This window comes from Lichenostomus cassidix, chromosome 1, assembly GCF_008360975.1.
Source record: "Lichenostomus cassidix isolate B80296 chromosome 1, HeHo_3.0, whole genome shotgun sequence".
Lineage (NCBI taxonomy): Eukaryota > Metazoa > Chordata > Aves > Passeriformes > Meliphagidae > Lichenostomus > Lichenostomus cassidix.
In genome coordinates, this window is record NC_139479.1 from 5,877,603 (window position 1) to 5,903,827 (window position 26,225).

General features: G+C 38.1%; 1 protein-coding gene across 14 annotated transcripts in view; it reads right to left on the reverse strand.

Moving 5' to 3' along the window:
• The window catches only part of KDM6A (lysine demethylase 6A), a 150,757-nt gene that overhangs the window by 104,140 nt on the left and 20,392 nt on the right, over positions 1–26,225 (reverse strand). For all 14 annotated transcript variants that reach the window (XM_085048200.1, XM_085048015.1, XM_085047637.1 and 11 more), the window contains exons 3-4: positions 11,954–12,062; positions 63–112 (exon numbers count right to left, since the gene is read on the reverse strand). In XM_085048200.1, the coding sequence (XP_084904326.1) occupies positions 63–112; positions 11,954–12,062 (159 nt within the window). The remainder of the gene's footprint in view (positions 1–62; positions 113–11,953; positions 12,063–26,225) is intronic.

The following is a 26,225-nucleotide window of genomic DNA, read 5'->3' on the forward strand; positions in this document are numbered from 1 at the left end:
AACTCAAACATTTACAGCAATACATTAGGGAAAAAAATGAATAAAAGAAAGCATATACAGACCTTCCAGTAGTCAGATTGTAAACTGTAGTACCTCTGGTATGCAGATAATGCTGTAGAGGAAAGAAAAATGAATGTTCAATTTGTTTTGTTTCATTTTCTTTGAAGAAAAAGATAGAAATCCTTAAGAGTCAGAATACACAACATTAAAATGATAAATGGTTTAATAAAAGTAACACTGCCATGATAAGTACACTGTTGTGGGCAATGCATTCCTTAAGATTATAATTTTATTTTATGAAATGTCAACCCAAAAGTATATTTATTATTAATCTAACAAATGCAAATCAAGCAATATTTTAAAGAAAACCTATAACAAAGAAATAATTTGAAATTTTGGGATTTTCATCCTGGACAAAGCTGTTGTAAGATTTAAAAATTTAATCATGTAGCTCATTTACCACGTTCCCTGATGCCCTGTAATTTCTGAAGAACTGGTGAGGAGGGACATACAAAGAGAAATCAATTTCACATGGCCTTTCATTCTGAGAAACAAAAGCAAGCAGAAAAAAAAAAAAGCTTACATTTTACTCAACAGCCACGGCCAAGACTAACCTGGAGATCAGCTACGAAGAGCTCTCTTCAGTAAAATATTAGCTCTACTTAGCAACCAATTTCTCAGATCACTATTTTCTGCATCTCTCTTCCTCTCTAAAAATTCTGGTTGATTCATCTTGCCCTTGGGCTAACAGGACACCTCAGACTAACACACAAACAGCCTTTGCTTTCTTCTAAGAACACAGCACTAGGAACCATCAAAAATTAAGCATTTTTACTGAAGATTCACTGCAGTAACACCAAGATACTGATTTTTCAACTGCTTGCTCCCTAAGATTTAAGAATGGGAAATACACAACATGTGGAAACCAAGGAACAAAAGAAGGCAACTCCTGCTTTGAGAAACCATAAGCTCTGAACAGATTGAGACATAAGAACAAGGTGTGCTTTATCTGCAGGCTCATTTCCTGCAAGCCCCAGGGATAAATGATGTCCCTAAATGTCATCACCCTTCCACCCTTCCATGCCTGTCTTGCATATTCATTTTTGTGACTTGACAAAAGTTCTTGGTTTTAAGTGAAATAAAAACATACACATAATGATAAAGACATGGAGCCTTTGCACTCATCTGTCTATGGAGACTCACAGCCTTTGTTTGTAAACTGGCACATGCTGATCCAAGCCCATGAAGTGCCCTTCTCCACCAAAATGCTGCTGGAAGCCAATTTCTAATTTTGATGCTCTAAACTGCGAGTTATTTAGATGCCCAGATTAGAAAAACAGAAGACTACTCATTGACCATACATTACTGACATGCAATATGTTTAAATGCTTACGTGCAACGCAGACAAAATCACTTAAAAATCTAAGTCTTTCACAATTTAAGAATATAATTCCTCCTCCACCCCTCCCCAAAAAAACTGGTATACTGAAGGATATGAATTCAGTCTAACAATGTAAGTTGAAGAAGGTTAAAACTAAGCATATTTCAGTCACATTCGGTAATTATGTTTTAATAACACAAAATAATCTCCTACTCCCCCCTAAAAGGTTCTTCTAGATTCATCTTCTCCCAGGGATCATTAATAACTTTAAAACAAAAAGGAATAATTATCTTTGGAACATGGTAATGACTTTGCTTTCCCCAACAGGAACATGCACACACATTAAGAAATAGTTTTGTAATGCATTACAACACACTTAAATAAAAGGATATTTTTCTTTTTACTCAAGCAGTACCTATCCTAATTTTAAAGGTTCAAATATTTTTTCAAATACTCAGGTCAACAGTACCACATTATGCAAGATTTAAGAAACTGAGAACTTCTTGTAAACTATTTCTTTTTAGAAGTACTGCAGCCAATTATACAAGGGATATGGATAAAAAGAGGAAAAGAACATTAAATACAATGCTAAGGATTTATACTGGAAAAATAAAAGGGAGACCATTTTCAGTGCAGATGTTATAAAACATAGGAAGTATCCACATGAGCATATCCATTAAAAAGGAGAGGTGGAATATGCTTCCCTACAGCAGTTAAGGCACTGCTAATAAGTTTATAAAATGTCAGCAGTATAAAAAAAACCCATAAATAAACAGAATACCTCAAAAAGAAAGAAGAGGAAAAAAGAAAGCAAGAAGCAACTTGCCCTGAAAAATTCTAACACCTCTGTTTAACACAGGGAAGTTATAACAGAGAGGAGTCTTTGCTCCATGATCTTCTACCAGTTTTCGTTAAGAAAAAGGATATTTGGCTGTGATTTTCTTTTCTAACTCTTCCATTCTTCAATAAAGGTAAGCAACTTCCCACAGAGCAGCTGAAGTGATCCCTGCCATGTGCCAAGCTCAGTTACAATTAAAAACAAGCACAAGGGAAGGCTGGACTGACTGCTGAAGCCTATTTCATGTTTGTATGATAAGAAGGTAAGGTCTCCATTCTAAGGAGCCACATCACTCTTGCAGAGAACAATGAGGACACTTCAGTCCTCCTCAGTGTCTGAAGTGCCCAATCCTCCTTGTGGCTTCAGAAACCCCCAGGGATCCAGCCTGTTCTAGGCTAGCACTATTCTCCCTTCTACTTCTTGCAGATGAAATGGCCAAATTCTCAGAGTTCTGCTGAAAATGCGTAAGGATTAATCATGGAGGGTTTCCTTAAACCACAGCTAAATGTCCCTCTCCTCCTCAGGAAAGCCAGACAATTAAAACGTGTTACTATGCACAATTTCAGTATTTGTCTCAACTTTCAGTAAGTTACCTGTGAAACAAGACTTCAGTCCCTTCTACAACTGCCTTAAACACCTACCTACATTAAACATCTGCTCCACGAGCAATCAAGCTCTGCTGAAAAGGACTGAAGGAACAGAAAAAGAGAAGAAAGGGATTCAAGAAAACGTTCTTTTCACCAGAGCCCACAGGAAACATGTCTAATCAAGCATATCCCTAAGAAGAATCTTGCATGTAAGATGCCAGAAATCAAATTATGAAAGCGAGATTTTTGAAACACTGAACCAACCTAGCCATAAAGCAAAACGCGAACCATAAATTCTGAAACCCTACTGTATTTCTTAGTCCCTGACTGAGTCACAAGTAAGCACACATTCATCCTAAATTCTATGGTGTAGAAATTAGTACCTTATCTAAAACGTGCTGTAGAACTACAAGCAACTTCTCCCTTAAATTAACTTTGTATCTACAGGAAATAAGTACAAAAACCTCAAAACGCAAACTGCATTCTAAAGTAAGAAAAAAAAAAAGAGCAACTCAATCTACTGAGCTACAGGAATTTTACATTAAGTCTCTATCTGCAACACAGGGTGTGCTTTATCAGTATTATGATTCTGACTGTAGGATGATATTCCCTGATTTATTAAAAAGCAAAAAACCACAGTCACTGGTCATACAGCACATTAGTAGTATTAAAAAAACCAAACCAAGAACAAACAGAAATGAACAACAACAAAAAAATTCCCAACATTAAAGGCTGCAATGTCATTTCACACCTTTACTTTTCATCCAAGCCTGGTCATTCCAAAGTGAGACAATTTTTGTCACAAAAATATTTTATCAACTACTGCCCCTCTTTCAACACAGGGTCAACTCTCATTTTTACAGATATATGTGAATTACCCCATTTCAGTTATGATGTCCTTTTTAAACATGAAATGAGAGCTTTGAAATCACTCTTAGGCACAGCAGGATTCTGCAGACAGTCTTTTGATTAGGAACTTACTATTGAGCTTTTTCAATCGAAAAGTTTGCAACTGAAATTCTTACACGTATGGAATTGTATAAAGACAATAAAGGATATAAAAACTTTTTTCCCTGAATGTGAAACATTCATGAGCATCCAGAAAATGCATGACTGGACTCAAAGAAGAGGACTGAGTGTCAACAGCAGGACAATGCTTCTTGCTTCACTCTCAATTACATTTTGTAGTCAACCACAAAACTCTTAAAAGCATAAAACTGACAGACCACATTCAGACATCGAAAACAATACCAGAGAAGAGACTCAAGAACTACTAAAAGAAGTGTTCAGTTACCTATTTCCATCCTTCTGCCCATTATTTCATTTCTTATTACAACAGTTTACAATCTCGCTATGAACAACTCTCTCCAAAACTTGGCAATGTATATTATTTTCCTAACAGGTAATCCTTGTGATCACATTCTCAAAAACCCTTTGAGTGGCAGATACAGCATTTACCATCCTCCTCAGAGGAGGAGAGGTGTTTACCCCAAAGCTACAAATAGCTTTCCAAATCAATCACCATCAGCTATACTGCCCGACGAAAATGAAATGTTTACCTGAAATAGCTCTGAAAAGCAAAACATCACCTTTCTAAAAGAACTGCAACAACTGAACAGTAAGAATCTTCCTCAGCTCAGGCTCACTTCAGAATCTGTAATTCTCAGGCAGCTGGTGCAGAACTGACCCTCAATGAGTTCCCACAGTGAGAGTCCACTAGTTTCCTCTTCTCACAGGTTTTTAGTCACCTAGAACTACTCACTTTGCAGTACATATGGTTACTTTAACCCTGACAGCCTTTATTATGTGTCCCCTAAGAGTCTGCCTTCCTCTCCCACTTGGATAGGATCAAGGGACATGTCAGGATCAGTACATGGGTAACAATTTTTTCTTATCCCCCCCTGTTTAAGATTCCTTGGTATCATATAGAGAATGAAAAACAAATTTTACATCATTACCCCAAAGCTGGTTTCAGCATTTTACTTTTCAATCTACTTAATTTCGTAAGATATTGGCAAAACTTAATTGTTTTCAGTAGCAAGACAAGACAATCTCTCTTCGTGCCCAGAGTCTAAATACCTAAACAAGCAAGGTGACAGGGAGCAGGAAAAATTGCCACTTGTCATCTTTAGCACATTTCATCACCAATCATGCAGTCACAGAGGATGGCTTTTATGATCTGCTCTGACAAACCTACTTTATGACACCTTAAAACTTAAAGAGGTCCTCAAAAATGATGCAAACATGGAGCAGTTTGAGTATCTTAGTGCTTGAGTAAGAAGAAAGTGAACTACATACTAACACCATCTAGTGGCACCTTGCAAGGCTAAGTGACTAACACAAATTTTTGGCTTACTGAACTTAGCAAGCATTAATTTCATGACATACCCTGAAAAGAAAGCTTTAATACACACCAAGGTTGCATAGTCTTCCATGTAAATCAATACATATTTTCTTAAACACAAATATTTTTAATTTAATTTTTAAACATGCGTTGATACTATTTAGTGCTTATATGATGTGAAAACTAACAGTAGAACAGAAAATTAGCTGAAGAACTTCACAAGGGAAACTTGGAAAGGGCACATCTATGGTTTTAAATCTCACTGCTTCCAGGAAAAAAACTATCATTAAACACCTAAGCAGGTTGCAAAACCAGCTCATAGATAGTGCAGGTTTTACCCACCATGGTGTTTTAACCCAGCAAGATGAACACTACCATAAAATTAAAGACATCAAAGGGTGAGAAAATTCCAAGGTTAAGCCAATTGAATTGACTTTGCTGGGTAAACACTGGCTGGATGGCCAGGCTCTGAGAGTGGTGGGAAATGGAATTACATTCAGCTGGTGGCCTGTCACCAGGAGTGCTCCTCAGGGCTCAGTCTGAGTGTCAGTCCTGTGTAATATCATCATCATCAACAACCTGGAAAAGGGCACCTAGGGCTGAGGTTGAACGAGGCCAAGCGCTGGGTCACAACAGCCTCCCCCAGGCTGGGGCACAGGGGCTGCAAAGTGCCTGGTGGAAAAGGTCCTGAAGTGCTGGTCAGCAGCTGGATGAACACTGAGCCAGCTGCGCCCAGGTGACCAAGGAGGCCAGTGGCACCTGGCTTGTGTCAGCAATGGTGTGGCCAGCAGGACCTGGGCAGTGACTGTCCCCCTGCACTGGGCACTGTGAGGCCACAGCTCGGATCCTGTGTCCAGTTCTGGACCCCTCACTGCAGGAAGGACATTGAGGGGCTGCAGTGTGTCCAGAGAAGGACAACACAGCTGGGGAAGGGTCTGGAGCACAAATCTGGTGAGGAGCAGCTGAGGGGGCTGGGGGGGACTCAGGGGGGACCTTATAGCTTTTTACAACTCCCTGACAGGAGGGTGGAGCCAGGTGTGGGATGGGTTGGTCTCTGCTCCCAAGTAACAAGTCTTGACAGAACAAGACAAAATGCCCTCAAGTTGTACCAGGGGATGTACAGACTGGATATCTGGAAAGATTTCTTCACGAAAGGGTTGTCAGACAGTGGAAATGGCTGCCCAGGGAAGTTGTGGAGTCACCATCCCACAAAGTTATTGCAAAGACATGGGGGCAGGGAGGGGATGGAGACATGGTTTAGTGGTGGCTTTGGCAGTGCTGGGTTCATGGTTGGTCTGGGTGATCTTAAAGGTCTTTTCCAACTTCCATGATTCTACAATTCTGTAAAAACTCAAAAAAAAGTGGAAGCAAGAGCAGTAAAATGCCACTCAGGTCTTTTGTTTTAAGGCCTCAGGCAGACGTTGCTCTCTCTTTCCTCCAGAGATTTGTACTGAAAGCACCAAAGAGACAATCAAACAAGCCTGAAGCATGTCTTCCTTTTAACACAGAATGAAGGCTGACACACAAAAGCAACACAAGCATACATTGAAGAAAGAAAAATCATCAAATAATCCTCTAAGAAATTTTATTAACAACTCCACATCCTCATGTGGAAATGCAATGCAGCAGCAAAGTAGTGTGAAGCCCACTGTCCCATAAAGTATTAAATGTGAAAGATATACAAGAGTTTCACAAGAAGTTTACAGTTACAGAAATCCCTTACATGTTGAATTCTATAAAGGTCTTAAAATACTGAGAATCAGTAAAGAAACCAAATGGATTCTCATCAAGCTCAAAAATCCTTCCAAGAGCATATTCTGCAAAAGGACTTTTAACAAGTAAGTGTTTATTTAAAACACTGCCCAAAATGAAAATTTTCAGACAGACAGTCAAAAACACGGTTCAGGTGTATTTTACAATAAAACTGTCCACTCCTAACCTCTGCTCCACATACACACAATTTATAAAGAACATTGTAATGTTCTAAGCTTAATTCTTTCTACAGAAATTTCACATGGTTTAAGCCACCTGAAATTAAACCACCCAAAATTTATCTCATCTTCAGGATTCTGTTGAACAGCTCTAAACAGAAGCAACTCAAATTCTATCAGCTATTACCATTTACAAACAACAATAAAAAAAATCTTAAACCTAAATATCACACTTATTTGAAACACAGTCATCTCTTCCTTGACTCATTCAAGCTATTTAATTCATTCTAGTTCTTCAGGACTCATCAGTAGGACAAGACAGCCCGGCAGGAATCAGCCCAATCTTGTCCATGCTGGGAAGTTCTCCATTATATTTTATAAAATTACTACTACCCTGCACCTCAGAGCACAGCACATGAAAATGCTTCCCAAGGACAATACTTCCTTTCAAGTTCCTGAAAGATGTTCACCACCACAGAGAAATTCCCTACAGAGCTGGAATTTTAAGTACAAAGGAACACATATACATTGTTGAATTTGGGAGTTTCTCACAACCAAACAACTTTACAAAAGAACAATCAAAAAGTGATTAAATTTTGGGTTTAGTTTGCATTGTAATAAAAGAGCTGCTCAGTAAAATATTTTGTCTGGTTTTTTTTTTTTTTAGTATTGTTTTAAATTTTAGCTTAATGATTGCTAAAAATGCTCCTGGAGTAACAAACACTATCTTATAGATGACTTAAAATGTTTTTATATTAGTGCTTTTGACAAAGCAGTCACTGTCTATAATCAAAATAAATACTGCTAAAACTGTTCTGACGTAGAACATTTAAAAATGAGACTACCACTTGAGTACAACAATAAGAATTATTTGACTGCAGTATTTATTGTGTTTCAGTAACTGTGGCACAAATAATTGTATGTTTTTCTCAAACCATCCATTCATTAACTGCATTTTCTACTTCCAAGAATTTTGCTTAGAGAACAGCAATTCAAGGAGGCAAATGATTAAGCCCATCTCCATTTGTGCCACTGTGAGCTGTCCTCCAAGTCACAGACTGAACACAGTCAATGCCTGTGACCCTTCTGCAAAATAAAGATCCCTAAGGAAAACACAGATGATGTCAATCCACGAGCTCATTAAACAGCAGTCAATTAGAACTCAAGTCAACTAGAACCTGAACCTTAAAACATCACTATCTGCACTCCATACTGCTTATGGAAACCAGTCATGAAATAAAAAATAAACTCCAACTACTGATGGAACATGCATTTTCTCCAAGACCAGAGCACAATAATTTTGGTAAAAAACCCATCTGTCCCAAGGAATCCAGCAGCAAACCGAGTTCCCAGGTTCACACCAGGGAGTCCTAGCTGGGTTCACAAAGCTCCCAGCATCCAAAGCCTCCACGACAACCCATCCACCTCCTCCAGCAAAACCCGAGGCTGAGGTTTCACATTCTGGGGCAACTGCACTGCATTTTTGTGCCGAGTTATTTTTCAGTTGGATCAGTTCCCCACGCAGCTGCAGGCTCAGCTGTGCCAGCACAAAGCCACCCGCAGACACAGGGGTGCCACTCGGGGCACGCCCAGGGAACAAGAGGTTTGGGAACCTCTGAAACAATCCAACAGCTGGGGAATAGCTGCCTTGCTAAAAAAGAAAGGAGGAAGAATCAGATTAGAGTTAAGAAAATACTACTGAGGAAATGAAATCGTTTTCACAGGGAGGAGTCAACCTTGCCATTTTGGGAAATCCTGAAGGCAAGTTTTGAACCATAATGATCAAGACAATGAAAGCTGAGCACAGAACCTACCCTGAACACAGGGGCTGATGAAACCAGTCCTTCTGCAATCTTGGTGATAAAATGTCTGAATACAAGTCAGTGTCTCACTGGATTCAAAATCTGCAAAAAGGCTGATCCTTTGCCTAGGACCTTCTAATAACAGCAGCAGAGTGCTGATAACACAACTCCATTCCATGGCTGCAGAGAAAACCCTTCAGCTATCAACAGCAATTCAAACCTACTGCATTTTGGGAAAACTAAAAGCTGCAGACCAGCTTCAGACCTTTTAAAGGCTAGCAATAGCACTGATACTCCAGTGTAAGCTCAGGTATAATACCAAGAGGAAGCAACCTCATCCAGTAATCTCTGATGTGAACTCTAAACTTTTGTTTGAGACAAGTAGCTCTTTTTAAGGGGGGAAAAAAACCCGTATCTGGAATTCAGTGGCTCCAAGTGACAGAAAACATAATGCACTTTGAGGAAAATAACATTTAACAGGTTTCATTAAATAGAAATGTTAAATATAATTAGACTTCAGCACCAGACATCAGCTTACTGCACATTCAAAGGCAGCCTGTCCCTCAGTGATACCCTCAGAGTACATGCAGTAAGGGCAGGATTAGCACCAATAGTGTGAATTTCAATGATGCAACCTGCCATGACTTTTTCTCAAGGTCCCTCTTAGGGTGTATGAGTCCTAATTCTTACAAAGAAATCACCTACAGTCTTTTCTACTACACTCAGAAGAAGGCATTAGCTACATAAAAATACTAATACACAACAAATGCACCCACTGCAGGATTCTTCATTCCAATGTGTTTGTGAAAACATGAGACAGATCAAGAGAAGAAACTACCAGCATGAAACCCAGATCTCTATCACCCCAGCATTACTTCCTCTTGACCACAGATCCTAGTTCTACAGTCAGCTCACAATTTGCTCTGCTCTGCACAAACTTCACTGCAAGCATTTTTAAACAAAGAACGCTATCACTTTTGCCTTTATTAAAGACACACTTCATACATTACATACAAAGGTGTACACATTTATTGAAGATATTTAATTAAGTAACAGGCTTCCAAGGGAAGAAAAAAGAAGTTGTGGAGCATTATACATGCTGCTATCTTGTGATATTTTATTAATTACATCCGATTTATTAAGCACATTGACTCCTCCACAACTTTGTCTGTGACTAACTTCAGATTACATAGATTTATGGTCCTGCAGATCATGCTCCTTCAGCATTTTACACTTCTGGAACTTCAGGACTTAAAAACTGGATAAAATATATATTAGTGAGATCAAAGCATTCTGAACTCTCTTTACTTTCTGTTATAAATTATATAAATCAGAATTTAACTATAACACAATTAGAATGTATGATAATCGAAGTAATAAAATCTGTATCATGTAATGAAATTTATTTTTATTTTAAATTTATAATGGAACACAAGCATTCTACTTTCAAATAACAGCAGTAAATTAGTTACAGAACACCTATGGCTTTCTGCATTCAGGATAACAGTTTTACAGTCTTTGGTATTAGAGTTCAAAAAATGTAGTGAACAGGAACATATGTCCCTAACTTAATAAAAAAACTGTTTAACTTCCCTTTTTACATCCATTAAAATTCCTCCAGTATTTTAACTACTACTATATTTATTTGAAAATACAGATATACCTTTTCTTAAAATATTTCATAACTAACAAATTTTTTTGTTTTCTTGAGGCTTCTTTCATGATTGAAATGTGACTTTAAATAGGCATCTAAGAAAGTAAAGTTACTTTAATTCAGATTTTTCATGGCTAAATGTTTCTTCTCCCATTGTTCAGCTCATGCCCTTTTACAGTTGTGGAGAACTGATATTTTCAACCATCATTTGCATTTTTTATGCTTGTTTTTAAAGCCATATGCCCAGTACAAAGCAGATGCCCCATCAGTAAGCCCTGCCTCTGATCCACAGCAACACCTGGCCCTGTCACTCTTAACTGTTATCAACTCAAAAGCAGAGTTAATACAGTTCAGTCCATAATCCTGGGCTGGTTTTGCTAAGTAAAATATATCCAGAAGGTCATACTGCACTCACACCTAGCTTTATTGGGCTAATGAGAAACAGTGGTCTAAGTTTTTTTGCAGAGAGGGTGGCAGAATTTTCTTGAAACAGAACAGAACAAAAGCACAGGATCAGACTACTCTTCAATAAATTTTATAGACAGAATACTGCCATGGTGCCTTCAGGCTTTCCCATGGCTCTAGATTTGGAAATATCAGTAGTTGTATCACATTAATTGGATGGGATGAGGTACAGAACAGATGCCTCCATCACCCAAACCCTTCTGAATTTACAGACTGAATTTAGACAACTGCACATTCTTCCTGAGCCATATCAAATCTAAACGTTTCTCACTTTAAAAATGAAGGTCCCAGGAACCCAAACTCACACTGTTTCATGTCACACATGGAGAACCAGTGGACCTACAGACACTCTGCTATGGAACAGCCCACAGCCAGCCTGAGTCCCCAAGCAGTGCTTCTGAACTACTCTCAGTTATAACTCATTTCCCTGTTTCTCCATCCCAAGGAAATTGTTAACCAGTATTTTTGTGTGTTTGAAAAAAGGCATGGGGTGGGAGCACACATGTTCAGGGTGGGGGTGTTTTTTGTTTCCCTAGACAAACAGAGCTGCATTCATGTTAAAACTAAAAAGCAGCAACAATGAAAATAGACAACCCATGAAAAAAAAGTATTATGACCTGTTCTACCTTGCTCTCACCCACACCCCACAATGACTGGAAGTCAGGCAGCCATCAGACACTGGGCCTGACAGCCAACATCACATTCATACATGAACCAGGAGCGTCTGGGTTTGGTTTTTATTTTTCATTTAAAAAAAAAAAAAAAAAGAAAGAGAAGCAAGAATACAGTTTTTTGTAAAGACATCACCAGTCTGAATTCCTTTATGGGCTCTGAAGTACAGTATAGACCAAGAAAACAGTGACTTAGCCCAATGTTTTTCATTCCATTGTGCCACTTACACCAAAGAACAATCCCCCAAAGACATTTATCAGAAGAGCTAAAAATTCTTACCTTTTGGATAATCTTCCAATAAGAGGTTGAAGTGACCTAACTGACAAAAGAAATCAGACTCGACCTTTCCTTCAGCTTTCAAAATTAGCGATTCATAGCAGCGAACAGCCTGGGAAAAAAAATACAAGGTTTTCAAAATTCTGTATTTAACTGAGGCAAACAACACATTTTCTGAGAAATAATACAGTTTCACCTTAGCCTGCAAGATGTCTACAAACACTCTTAATAATGAAGTCAGCATCACTTTTCAAAGAAGAAATGTAATATTTAAGACAGAACAGATTTGGAAGCTCACTGATTCTAATACAAATTGACAACAAATGAACAACAGAAATTACCTCTGGTTTATCTGTGGGCATTCAGCTTCCCCAACATAAAACAAACTTCTAACTTACATGACAATTTTTAATTTAAAAATCAGTGAAATACCAAAGGATTGATTTTATTCTTTTCAAGCTGCAAGAAAGAATCCTCTCTGCTTTTACTCTGACTCTGCGTTGGTTTATTCCCTAAAGAATTCATTTTGCATTTAACAGCTATTTCATGCATTTTTGCTAAGCTGAAGAACACACTACCTCAACATGTTTGCTTAGACAATTTATGTATCTTCATATGTGTTTCCCAAGATCCACTTCTTTCCACATCAGTCACGTCATAAAATAATTTACTACCTTCTACTGTAGACTAAGAAAAGCTAAAATCAGAAATGTAAATCCAAGTAAAAATTAATTTTAGTTTGAGAAAAGTTGCCCCTGAAGTTTTTAAGTGACACATAGAGAATCAAAGAATGTTCTGTGCTATGAACATGCATTTTTAACAAACCAAACTGACACCTTCTATTCACCCTAATTCCCATGACCTTCAACTTATTACAACCTTAACTCATGACCCTATTTACCTCCTGACCCTGTTTACACTTTGGAAATGAGTGCATAAATACATAAAATCACTTTCCTAACTTTCTGAATGTATTAGCCATTGAATTCAAGCAGTTGAACTAACTTAAATGGGAGGGAAGATCCTTTGCACCAGCACAGTTCTGAAAAGCCAGACAGACTTCCAACAATTCTAATTCCAGATGGTTAATCCATGACTTTCACCAATTCATCGTGTTTCAAATCTGGATGCAATTACGGACTCCTTGATTTTATTACATGACAGCAATTAAAGAATGTGGGTCCCTTCCAACTCAGCATACTCTGTGATTCTATGAAATGGGGAGCTTTCTTAAGATATTTAATTGAAACTAGATATTTTAAAAAAGGGGGAAAATCATGCTAAATATTAAATCAGTAGCCTTGCCCATATTTGTAACTTACTTTGTGTACACTTTTATTAGTCATCAAAATGAGAAATGCCAAAAATAAAGTGAGGAAATGTTAAGAAATAATTAAAACACCTGTGGAGAACCCAGTTACTGATCTGTTCTGAGTGGGTCTCAGTTTGTACCCCAAGACTGAGGTGGATCACATACTTTCACCTACTTCCAAGTCCATAAAAGCCTTATTTTTATGGCTGTTTTCAGAGGCAAAGATCCGATGAATAAAAACACAACTATGCTGCAATAGAACTGTGGGTGTTCGTGTGGTATTAAAATGATTTAATAAAACATAAAAACATGTTTACATAAATTGGAAGTACATCTTTCAAACTGTAGCTATTTGGCCATGTTCTGAAGATACCAAATTTAGATGTGTATTTGCCTCTACCTCAAACATCTACTGCAGAACACTTCCTTCATGCTGCAAGCTTTGCCCTCCCAAACAGCACAGCAAGAACTGGAATTCTGTTCACCATGGATCAAAGCTACTAGTCCTTTAATTTCATTCCCAGCACTATCAGCACCTCTTGCAGTCAGCCAGCTCTCAATCTAAAGAATGTCATCCCTGAAATCAGAAGCAAAGCACAGGAGTCTAAAGTAAATTTCTTGAGATCACTATTTGTGTATGTATTGACTCTCAACATCAGGCTCACCAGCTGAACCCATCTGCAAATGTTTTAGTGCACAATCTTGGTTTTGGCACTGTGCCTCCTCTCTCCACCTTTTGGTCTCATCTCTTGATTTGTACAAATCATAACAAAATTTCTGATGGTGCCCCTAATGTTACTGTTACAGGCTGATTTGTAGACAGGCTTCCCTTCTTCTGATGATTTGCAATACCTGCTGCAGCTGCTGAAGAGGATAGTCATATTTTGATATTTTCTTGAATTGGTATTTTGTCTTCTGCAATTCAGAGCATACACAAACTGCTACCACAACAGGTAGCTTACAATAAATACTGGAGGAAGCTGGGGTAGTTTATTTCCTGAATTAGGCTACAGGTGTTTAAAGAGAACTTGACTTCATGAACAAATGTAACAAGATTTTTCTGTACAGATGTTCAGGGAAATTATAAATCACATCCACTTAAACATCTAAGTGTTTGGGGACCCTCGATGTTCCCCCAGCCCCTTTTGAAGTAAATCCTCATTAAAAGATGTAGCACAAGTCTGAAGCACTGTCCATAGGAGGGATCTAAAAAACTGTGCCCAAGCCTTTCACACAACTCAGAGCAATTCTCAACAAGGTGGATTCTCCCTTTATGTTAGAAGACAAAGTGAAGATGCTGCTAAGCCAACTTACTAATGCCAGCACAAGGCAAGGCCTAAGACAGCACAACTTCCCCTTTCAGCCACAGTTAACTGTAAGTTATCTGCTCCTGGAAGAGCAATTCAATTACACCACTAAAGTAAACCCTGTCTGCTGACATCTAACCAGTCTGCGACATAATCAGCAACACACTTGTATTTATGCAAACTTAACTTGGGAAGGCTGTTTCAAATGAATTTTTAAAATTCTTCTAGCACATTCTAACAAAATGAAACAGAAACTAAAAGCAAGCTTCACTTCCTCGGTGGGAACACTAAGTCAGCCTGAGTCTCTGGAGGAAGAGCAGCTTGGTCACTGTGTGGCTCTTGCTCTTCCCAGTAGCCAGGGCAGATTCACCAGGCAAAGTGATTTATCCAACTTTAGTTTTGGTCAAGAAACTTTCTCCCCCATCAGACCCATTCACAAACACCTTTAGTAAGTAACAAGTATTTTTCTGCACAGGTAAGAATTTGTCTCTGTTAAATGAATGGATGAGAAGAGGGAGGTCAAAACTGCATGTATCTGTATATGCTTTCTTTGAAGGAACAATCAAAAGATCTTATTTTAGTGGATCTTTAACTGCAAAGGCCACCTATGGCACCACTTGTGCAACCCATTTAAATTATCCTGAGACACTAAGAATTCTAAGGAAGTTAAAAACCCCTGAGGTTTTTAAGCATTGTTACACATTCTCCACACCGTATGGATCTCTAAATGCATTCAGTGCAGTCAGCCTTGAGAATTGCCAGTATTGACAAATTAAAAAGAAAGACCCTGAAATTAAAAGGAAGATTGCTACACAACATCGTACACTTCCTTCCCTTTGTTCAAGGCTGCAAGAAGATAAAAGGGAAACCTGAAGAATTTGGGAACTTGGCAAAATAATCACCTGCAGCTGCTTTGCAGTGTGGCAACCAGAGCAGAAGCAGGAAACCAATGCAGGAATGGCTGCAGGAAAAGAAACTGGTTTATATGACACTAAAAAAGTAACAATGTTCATGTTGTTTGCCGCCTTTAACTGAAATATTACACTGTTGTCAGACAAATTCCCTCTTATTATGTCATAGTTCATGACTAAGGGCAGCCTGATTTCACAGATTCAACTGGCAATTATTAGAACACCTTTAAATACAATATAGCCAAGAAAAAAGCTTAGTGTGTTTACCAACTCAGAAAAAACTAGAAATATCCATTCACAAAAGGAAGGAATAATTCTAGAATCACCTTCAAAATGGCCTACCAGACCCTTGTGTGCTCCCCACTTATCATTCCAACGGACAAGGAAGTAGAATATTTTTTCCCTCTGTTTTAAGACTATTCCTTCCCCACACTCACAAAAAAACCCAAACAAACAAAGCAAAACCAAACAAAACCAACCCCATAAAGTAAATGCCAATTTTGGTTATTATGAACATGATGTCATTGCATGAAGGAAAGACCCTAGGAAAGAACCCAGAGTTGAGAATATACCGTAACAAACTAAATAAATAAATAAACCCAACCCAATCTAACTGATAAATGTAACAGATAAAACCAGAACTCTAAATACTGTATACAGGAGTCACTGAAACATTACAGCTCTGCTTTATAAAGGAAAAGGACAATGTTATTTCTACTTCAATTAATATGATGGAAAAAACTTTACCATTATCACTGGTTGCAATTGTTTGTATTTGACAGCACAAATTCCAACTACTGTTAAACAACTGTACTAAAAAGAAGAAAAAAAATCAATACAGCTTGTTCAGATTGTTTCTGGAGAAGATAATACGATACTATCCTTTCTGAATCATGACAAGCATGACTGACCAAGATGAAACCAAGCAGGGCTAAATGGCCAAGCATGACAAAATATTAACTATTAATTCTATCATATATTAATTATATGAAAATGGAGGAGTACACTAAGTCAGCAAATTTTTATTTAAAACACAGAGAGAAGAAAAAAAAAAACAAACCTGGCAACTATAGGGAACCAAAAAGCCAGCAGTTTGAATTGTTAACATAGCAACAACCACGCAGTAATATACAGTGAAAGAAATTACTTGAATTTCACTGGGTAATAAATTAACTGCTCAAGAAAAACACAGCATTTCAATGCAGACAATATAGTGTAAAATCACAAATTCAAAGCTTCAAGATATTCCTAGAACCTTCAATTTCACAACAGAAAACACTATTGTGTACCTAGATAAGCTGGAGGAGGATGACAAAACTGAACACGTGCTGCTTCTTTTTCTTGTGTCTCCAGTGACCAGACTGGATGGGATTTGTGAGCAGGTAATGAGAATGACAGAATTTCCATGTGAAAAATGGAGACACATCAGCAGACTCTTTGACAAATGAAATACACACTACATTAATGGTCAGAAACAGAATGTTAATTAGCTCATGTTTTATCCTTCTGGAAAACAAAGTAACTACATGGACAGAGCTGGTCACAGAGGTGACAATCACACATCTACCACTGGTCAGTCTGAGGGACACCTACAGAGCAGAAAGGCACAAGTGTGAGGGAAGCTACAGAGCTATCCTGGGATTTTAGGATGCTGAAGTACTTGCTCCAGTGGTCTCTGCAGCAGGAAGAGCAGACAAGGAGCCAAAGTCCCACTGAATGAACAGAAGTTATATACACAAGGCTTCTTCATCTCATTTCCTGGGAGAAATGGATTTTGAATGGGAAAAAGGGAGGCTTTACGCATTGACATGAGAAAAGTCTAAATCATCATCACCAAGTATCCCTTTTATTTCCCACATATTTGGGGTTCCTTTCCTTATCTTAAATTTGTGATGTTTTCATATTTAGCTGTCACAATACAAGAAACTACTATGAGTTCAGTTACTGCAGTGCAAAGACATTTGATTATAGCAGGATATTATTCCTCTCTTGGCCCTCACAACATTCCTGAAATCCAAAGGCTGACAAGAATGGTCACACTCAAAAGCTACACAGTGCACATGTATTTAGTAAATAAAAGTCACCCAGTGGAGTTGGTGTGTGCACAGATGAAAAAAGCAACAATAAATCAATGGTAGATGAGTATGAAATGGTATGATGAGTGTTTGGCTCCTTCTCCCTCCCCCTCAGTAACACTGAGGATGTCCTGAAAGGCTTCTTCTCCCACCCCATTCTCTATGCCACAATTCATCAAAATGCACATGTGATTTGCTAACAACGACAACAACTTGCTACCACCCAGAGAACTTCCTGGTGAAGCTCCTGCTCTGCAGCAACAAGGGTGTGAACAGGGCTCACTTCAGCTAAGCAAGGAGAAAAAAAGACAAGCCTGAATTCTTCAGAAGTTAAAACTATTTTCCCCCCATCACTGACTGGCTGCATCACCTTCTGGGCTGCAGATGATTTCCAAGAACATCTCATTTACTTCAGCAGAGAAAAGCACACCATTCTTATTTGACTGAAGATAACTTAGATTAATGCAGCAGATCCTCCACTGAAGGCTCTCATATTATGTACTGGCACAATATCCTTAACTTCCTTTACTTTCTTATTCAATAGCAATTCCCACTACAGCTTTCAAAGCTCCTTTATATGCTCTGTCTTTGTGATGCTCATATTGTGTTATAAAATTTCTCTCTCAATTTAGCACATTTACTCTCCTTGTATTTCATGTATGGACTATACTACTCAAAAGCTTCACTAAGAGTGCTGAAAGTACAGCCTGCTGGACACGAATATGCTCAGACTCCAAAACATGCAGGCCTCAAGAAGGAAAAACACAAACTGGCCTCTTCAGTAACTTTGTCCTTGCAAAATTTCTATGGCATACTGGAATGCTGTGAACTTATTCTAGTCTGCTAGTAATACTTAAGATCAAAGTCCTTATTTCAGAGACATTTGTACAAAACAACAGAAAGTGATCCTCCTCAAACATTTGTCAAGAAACTTACCATGGATTTTAGCTAATTTATTTTCTTATGACTAATGCTTCATGCAATAGGACACAAGAACAAACAGTGCAGGCAATAAAGAAAAGCAGCTGCACACATGAGCTACATGCACAGCCTGATGGTCACAATTGAGATGAATTTTCTTTAAAAACCACTACTCTAGTCTAGGACTTTTGTGCTTCCAGACTATACTGAAGATGTAACAATTTGGTTTTTTTAAATGATGTCTGTGGTAGATGAGAGATGACAGAGCAAGCAGCAGAAGTAAGGTCAAGGTTGCTAAGCTTACAAGTCAAAATTAACATGAACTCAATTATCATTGAAAACTGAGGGATATTGCTTCATAAAAAGCATAGAACTGCAGAACAGAATACAAAACAGAATACATGCAAATCAATGATTAAATCGAGGAAAGTGACATTTTAGCAGAGAGTAAAACAACCCAAGTTGCCTCTACTGAATACAAAGTACTTATAAGACATTCTTGACAAGTGCTTTCTGTCAGATGAATGCAAACTCAATAGTTTACATATTAAAAATAGTTTACATACACAAAATACAGGAAGCTTAGTCCTTTGCAGCTGACAGTGTCCATAACCAACTGGATTTTATGAAAAATTTGATGACTGGAGCTTATGTGGTGAATCGCTATGCATTAATTCTGAGTCCACTGGGAGGATGCAATCCTCTCCTTATTTCTTTTAAATACAGTCAAATAAACTTACAAATATCAATGTCTATGTACATACACACACACCTACACCATTTCCAGAAATTCTAAATTATCAGCAAACAAAATCCTCTCTATTCTGTCCCTGAAAATATTTCATAGGCAGGTGACTCAGGAGATTATGACAAATTTTGTACAGAATTTCATAATTCAAAATCCTTTACAGTTAACCTTTCAAAAAAAAAACAAACATCTTTTTTCTTTTTTCCCAAGTGGCAGTAGATTTTTCATAGGCAATTGGAACATTATTTTTATCTGAGACTACAGGAACATCTTTTTGGCTATTTTTACCACAGTTAATCTATTTCAAGTAGAATTGCAGCACCTTAATTTAGCAATTGTTCAAGCTCATGAACACTTCTCCACACACTAAAATTTAAGACCACTAAATCTGATTTTATTCTAGCAATTCTCACCTATATCAACAGAGAACATCACAAATGAGGTGTAGCATGTCATACTTCAGAACATTCAGATAGCTAACATTGATAGACAAAGTTACCTTTTTTTTAATGATAAATCAGTTTTATCTAGGAGTCTGCAGAGTTTCATGCAGATTTTAAGTAAGATATAAATAGCTGGTTTTGTTTTCATTAGGTAAATTATTTTGGAAATATAATTAAAATCAACACAGAAAAACCCAAACAAACACAGAAACCCACCCACAGTTAAAGCCAGAGCCTGCATTAATAGCTACCTGTTTTACCTAAGGGAAAAAGATCTGAATAACTTATTTATGTAAATATCTCTGGATCTGGACTCAAGTCTTTGGAAATGTAACACTGATTCTCAGGCACCAGGCAGAAGAATGGCAATGAAACAAAGAATAAAGAAGCTTGAAAAAGAGAGGTATTAAATAGAGAGCAATGTACATACACATGCACAAGACAATGTCTACCAAAACTGACACAAAAACATGTATTTGTGAAAATACTTAGCTTCAGGCTAAACAGAATTATTTTTCTGTGTTGTTTAAATACAAGGCAATACAGAAAGGTAACTATTAAAAATATTTAAAAGCTACCACCAATTGCTTTGCTCTGCTAAACCAGCACAGTCTAAACTGCAGTCCCAAAAGGGTTCAAGCACTAGAGGTGGCCTGGTACTCAGAAATAATATTGCTGGTAGCTTAGTCTGAAAATACAAGGAAAAGATGTTTTAGTTTAGAAAAATGGAAGTGAAAATGGGTCAGGAGCTGTTTCATAAAGAAAGTGTAAAAACTAATGTTAATAGGGTGGGAAGTGTGGAATTTTCAGCACCACAGGAGACAGAGAATTGGTAAAGGCACATTAAGACATGTAAGATTTTTTTTAAAATCTAAACTGAATGAATCTGGTTTGAAATACTGGAATATTACTATTTCCAGGAGTCTCAGAATCCTGATACTTTTCAAGTTACCACAGCCAGTGCAGCAGAAGTGTAAACCCCAATGGTTTTCCATCACATCACTGAAATCTCTCATACAGGTAAGCTCTACATCTCACATTCCTTTTTCCACAGCAATTCATATTTTCTCCGCTGTGGCTGCTTAATTATGCTTACACAATTATGCTCACAAATAAAAATGAGCAACACTGGAACATAACCAAATGTGCATGAAAACCAGGCTGCACAGAAAAATGTTTTGTAAAGAACTTTATGCCCAGTAAACACCTTGAAAAGCAGCACAATAATTCCCATCAAGAGCTGTAACCCTTCTCAGCTAATGCCAGCAAACACCCAGCCTTACCCCTCACCTTTCCCTCCCTCATGTGGCAGTCTGAAGGAAAAAGAATTGCAATGTGGAAATAAGAGTAATACAATCCTCTGGATGCAGTCCACAGCTAATGAGAAATACCATTTCTGAATGGCAGAGCTGGTAAACCTTATTCCAGGAAAGAAACAATGTCATATTTCTGCTATGTGGCAGTAACAGGTGGGGGAGGTATATTCATAAAGATTTCAGATTTTATATTTATGCACAACAAAGCCCAAGTCCAAATTATTTTAGCTACTAGTATGCATTTGCATCATCATGTGCACTAAACACCAAGTAAAATGACAATACACTCAAAACATTGCTTGGGAACAGGCCAGCAGAGTTTTCTGATAAGTAAAACCTGATACTGCATTGTCACAGGCAAAACATCCTGAAGACTCCTGGAGCTGCAGGAAAAACAGCCATGCAGGTTGTCACCACAGACTCTTTTCATTAGAATTTCCCTGGAGCTGGATGTAAGATCTCCTTCTTGAATAATGCTTCCCAAGCCCTATCAAATTTGACATCCAATATACAGATGGACATTAAAAATACCAAGTGGGAAAACATTTATGTATGAAGCTTAATGCCAATTCTCCATGCATCTGTAGGGATTTTCAGGGATACTACTGAACTAGAAACAGAGCCAGCTTCAAAGGATACAGCTCCTGGTAAAGACAGCAGGTCAGAAACCAATTCTATTATAGGGGAGAAATGGGATGCACAGAAAATTCAGAAAAAACTCCTGCACATTAAAATCATCTAGTAAGGACTTGAATCTAGAAAGATCAAGGCTTCACTTTGTTCAAAACAAAGACTTAAATTTGAGTTGCCCATGCACATAGCAACTGCCTTAGGCATCAGACTGCAGAGTCAACCTCACTTGGAAGCCAAAAGTCACCACAATGATTCTCTGCAGGACAGAGGTAGAAGGACAGACACTAAGCTTCCACTTACACACACAGAACTCTGCTCCAGCCATCCTTTCCCCACCCACAACTACAGCATGACCTTGAGTAGAAAAGGTGGATTTTATGATTTAAAACAAACGGCTGGATAAAGAAAAATGCAATCCATTAGAGGTGGGTACTGACCGAGGTGTTTGGGTCACACCACCATCTGTCTTGGTCGAACACTACAAACAGATTCAACTATGAGTTCTCAGTTCTACCACGATGATGATATTCCTTCCAACACAAGAATTTGCATGGACTCTTTTCTACCATGAACAGCCAGAAAAAGTACAATATTCCCCTTCCACTGGGCTTAACTTTCAGTCACCACATACCACCACCACTACTTAATGCACAGTACTCCAATACTTGTGGACCAGAAGTCACCAATTCAGGCCAGTCACACTTAATTCCTTAATACGTAACTCTAATTATAAAAAAAAATAATGGGTAAAGTTGTACTAGATTTCAACTTTTAACAGCATAGGTTAAAATGACGAAATAACTGAAAGCCCAGAAACAGCTTCCTCATCTTCAACCTCTTATTAACTAAAGAATTTTATGAGTTTATCACACAACTCCCTTAAAAATGAGTCACTACACTTTAGGAAAAGCAATATATAGCCCAAACATACTTCTTTCCAAAGGTCAACCCTGTGCACTTCTCTTAATTGAAAGTTTACACACAATTCACTAACCTTACACTGTTCATTACATGTGCCAGTCCCAAACATCACAGAAAATAGCTAATTGCCATTTGTGTCTTAAAAATGCCTATTTGTAGACAAAAAAATTGCACAATGTGGATTCCACTGTATGGAACCCAAATATTTAACCTGGCATTTACCTTGTGTTACACTGACATCACCTTGCAGTGAGCAAATCAATATCTCTAAGCACTAACACTGCTCATCTCTCAGAACCAGAGAAAATTCAAAAATCTTTAAACAATCAAACTGTTACAAAGCATTTTATAAACCCACTGAGGTGAGAAATTTGAAATGGAACAGAGTACCCCAAAAGAGCAGGTGTGCAGATCAGCACTGAAGATCAGGAAGTTCTGCTGGCACCATTCATAAACCAGGAGGTGAATGTGATTCATACACCAAACACCTCTGAAGAGCCCCAGATAATATATTAATCTAATGCTTGCATTTAAAATGAAATAATGCTAGAAATATCTGAATTCTGTACATCAGACATTTCTTGAGAAGGTTTTGTTTTTGATGAACATGCCATACTCCATGATTTACTCCACAGAAGTGTTTTCCTAAGTTCTTACTCTTCAACCAAAGCTGTCATGACTCGGGCCTTTAGATGAATGATCAATTCTGACATTATTTACAGTGGCAGACATCAATTTCAATTACCCATTAATGCCAAACCCTAGAATGAACTTCAGCAGTTTTACAGGCAGTACAGTTTCCAAAATGCAACTAACATGATGCTGCAAAAACTGCACCAAAATTGTGACCCAAGGCCATAAAGTCACTAAGAAATTAAAGACAGTTCCTTAATACAACAATGTTGACTGTCTTCCTTCTCAGGGTTTTAGATGAACAAGACACACCCTTGTCTCCTATTTCACTGTCACTAATGTAATCTATGTTTGTTTACAGGATAAATTCACCTTCAAAGCACTCAATGGCCGATCATAGACCTCTGAATTGACAGAATACACCAATGTGTCAACCGCAGCTAATGAGAACCCCTCGCAATGCAGGAAAAGTTTATTTCCACAGAGGATTGGATTTTTTCAAGTATTGGTCCCAAAGAGTCAAATCCATCATTATTAGAAAATGTATGTGGAAAGGTACACACACCTTTCATTTGCCTTCATTAATATACAAAAATGCTCCACTATACACTGAAAAATCCCTGCCAAAACACTGTGTCACCATGAACGAGCAATTCCCCTGGAGAGGAAACAAGGAAAACAGCAAAACAACCCAAAAATCTCTGACTCAAACACAGTAGATACTGAATTAAGTTCTGAAGAGTACGCTGGGCACAACCAGAGAAGTGGCAAATAAAAGCTCAGACAGAATAAAGGAGTGAGAGGGAACACCAAGTAAGAGGTGAAGCTTTTGTCAGAGGGGAATGCCAGAGGAGGAAAGCAGATCACAACTTCCTCAACCCTGAGACCTTCTCCACTGTTATCATTCCATCCCTACTCCACAACAGCTTCCCAGCATTACCCACCCAACACAAAGCATCCCCACCTAATCATCACTGCAATCATGCCAGTCACTAAGTGATTATCCCTCTGCAGGGAATGTCTGGGGAGGACGAAAAAATACAAAGGGGAGAAAGTTTAAGAACATTCGAAAATGTATCAAATTTAAATTAAAGACTTTTCCAAGTAATCACAAAAGACAAAAGGTGGCATGCAAGTCAGTCCCAAATGTCAATCTTTTTAAGTCCATTATTTTAAAGTGTCAACTGTAGTACAAAAGGCTCTTTTTTTCATTGCTTCCTGCAGTAACAGAATTTTTTACATCCAAAAAAAGCAAACCTGATCACTCTGGACCACCTGTGGCCCGTCCTGTGCAAGCAACAGGAGGTGTGTAACCTTTATGCTTAAGCTTGGAAACACAAATAACACTTGCACATGCAAAAGAGAATATTAATGTTGTTGTCTTTAGGGCACAGATGGAGAACTGGCATCTCACAAGGTGCATGTGGCTCACAGGGAGAAAGTCCTGTCTAGTGAGTCCTGAGCTGCAGTTCAGGGCACAGAGAGCACTCCATGAACTCCAGTATACTGAAAATATGTTTCAGACTTCTTTTGCTGTGATGTAACTCAAAAAAACTCCAAGTCTTTGTGGAATACTAACGTTTGATGCTCTTGCTGATTTTTTTCCATGCCTCCCCAGATGTGGGGATGTGGCTGCTCAGGTCATGCCAGTCCCTCTCACACTGGCAGACTAAAAGGAGCACAGTATCATCTCCATCCTACTTTCTGCCATAAGGCTTCCACATACCCTAACACTGCACAACGTGCAGCAGGAGTAAATAAATTTGTCAAAATTTATTCCTTCTGTGCACTAATGGCATGAGATTTCAGACTCAAGGTCAGTCTCCTGAACTTCTTCCATGTATGGTTCAACATGCTTTCTTTTTTTCTTGTGACTCAGGCCAACCTCTACCTAAAATCCATTTTCACGGGTATTTTATATTGTCTAAGTAGCACAAAATTCAACATAAAAGTGAACAGCTGTAATATTAACTGCACTTATTGCTGGTGGCCTATCATCCTATCATTAGCTCCATAATTTGCAGTGATAAGACACTGGCCTTTGGACTGAATTTACAGTCTTGTTTTCGGTTTATCAACTGTACATGAGGTAAGGACATTGCCAACCCCAAACCACACCCACCAGATGGATTTTGAAAGGCAGCCTGGGAGACACGTAGCAGTAAAACATTATACAGCCATGAAAGATCCTGAACTCTGTGACAGGATTATTAAAACTACTAAAAAAATAATCTCATGTACATTAATTACTGGATTATGAGGCAACAAACCAAGGTGAGTATATGCTGCCAGCATACAGCAGATGAAAAAAGCATACAGGATTCTGAAGCTCAGAGGGGAGAATTCCATCGAAGTTAAAATAAGACAACAATAAGTCAGACCAATAGTCAGCCCTGTGAAGCAACCTCTCTTTGTATTTACTTCAACAGCAGATGTACTAAAACAGCAATAATAAAAGATTAGCATAGTTTTTACATGCCCTCATGTTGCTGAAAAAGCAGCAAAAGAAAGAGGTTAGCATACAATGGTGGGGGGTTATTTTTTAAACTTTTCCAGACCACATCAATTTAAGTTCAGAAACTTCCCGGGCACAGGTGGGGAATGCTCCTGATGGATTTTCCATTAATTTTCCCCACCACTTTCTAAAATGATGTCCACTCATCTCACACTAGCAATACTGGACAGCTAGCAGTTCCACAAATTAACTGCAGGGAACCATCTTGTTCTGAATCTGCTTTCTGGTAGTTTCAGCTCATACTCCCAAGCTCTCACAGTAGAAGAGATAGGGAAAAACCTGTTCTAAAAGTACAAATATTAATACCATCTCATCAGATTCTATACAATGTCCCTGGATTCAGTAAAGATAGAAATTAAACAAGTTTAGAGGAAAACTGCAGGGATAGGAGGAAAGAAAAGTCTCTCTTGCAGAAGGAAGTCAAAACAACTCAAATTATTTAGCCCAGCAAATCAAAAGCTAGTATGACTTTTCTACAAGTACCAACAGGACAAACACAGGGGAAAGAGAAGATCTATTTCAGCCTAACAACAATGTTGC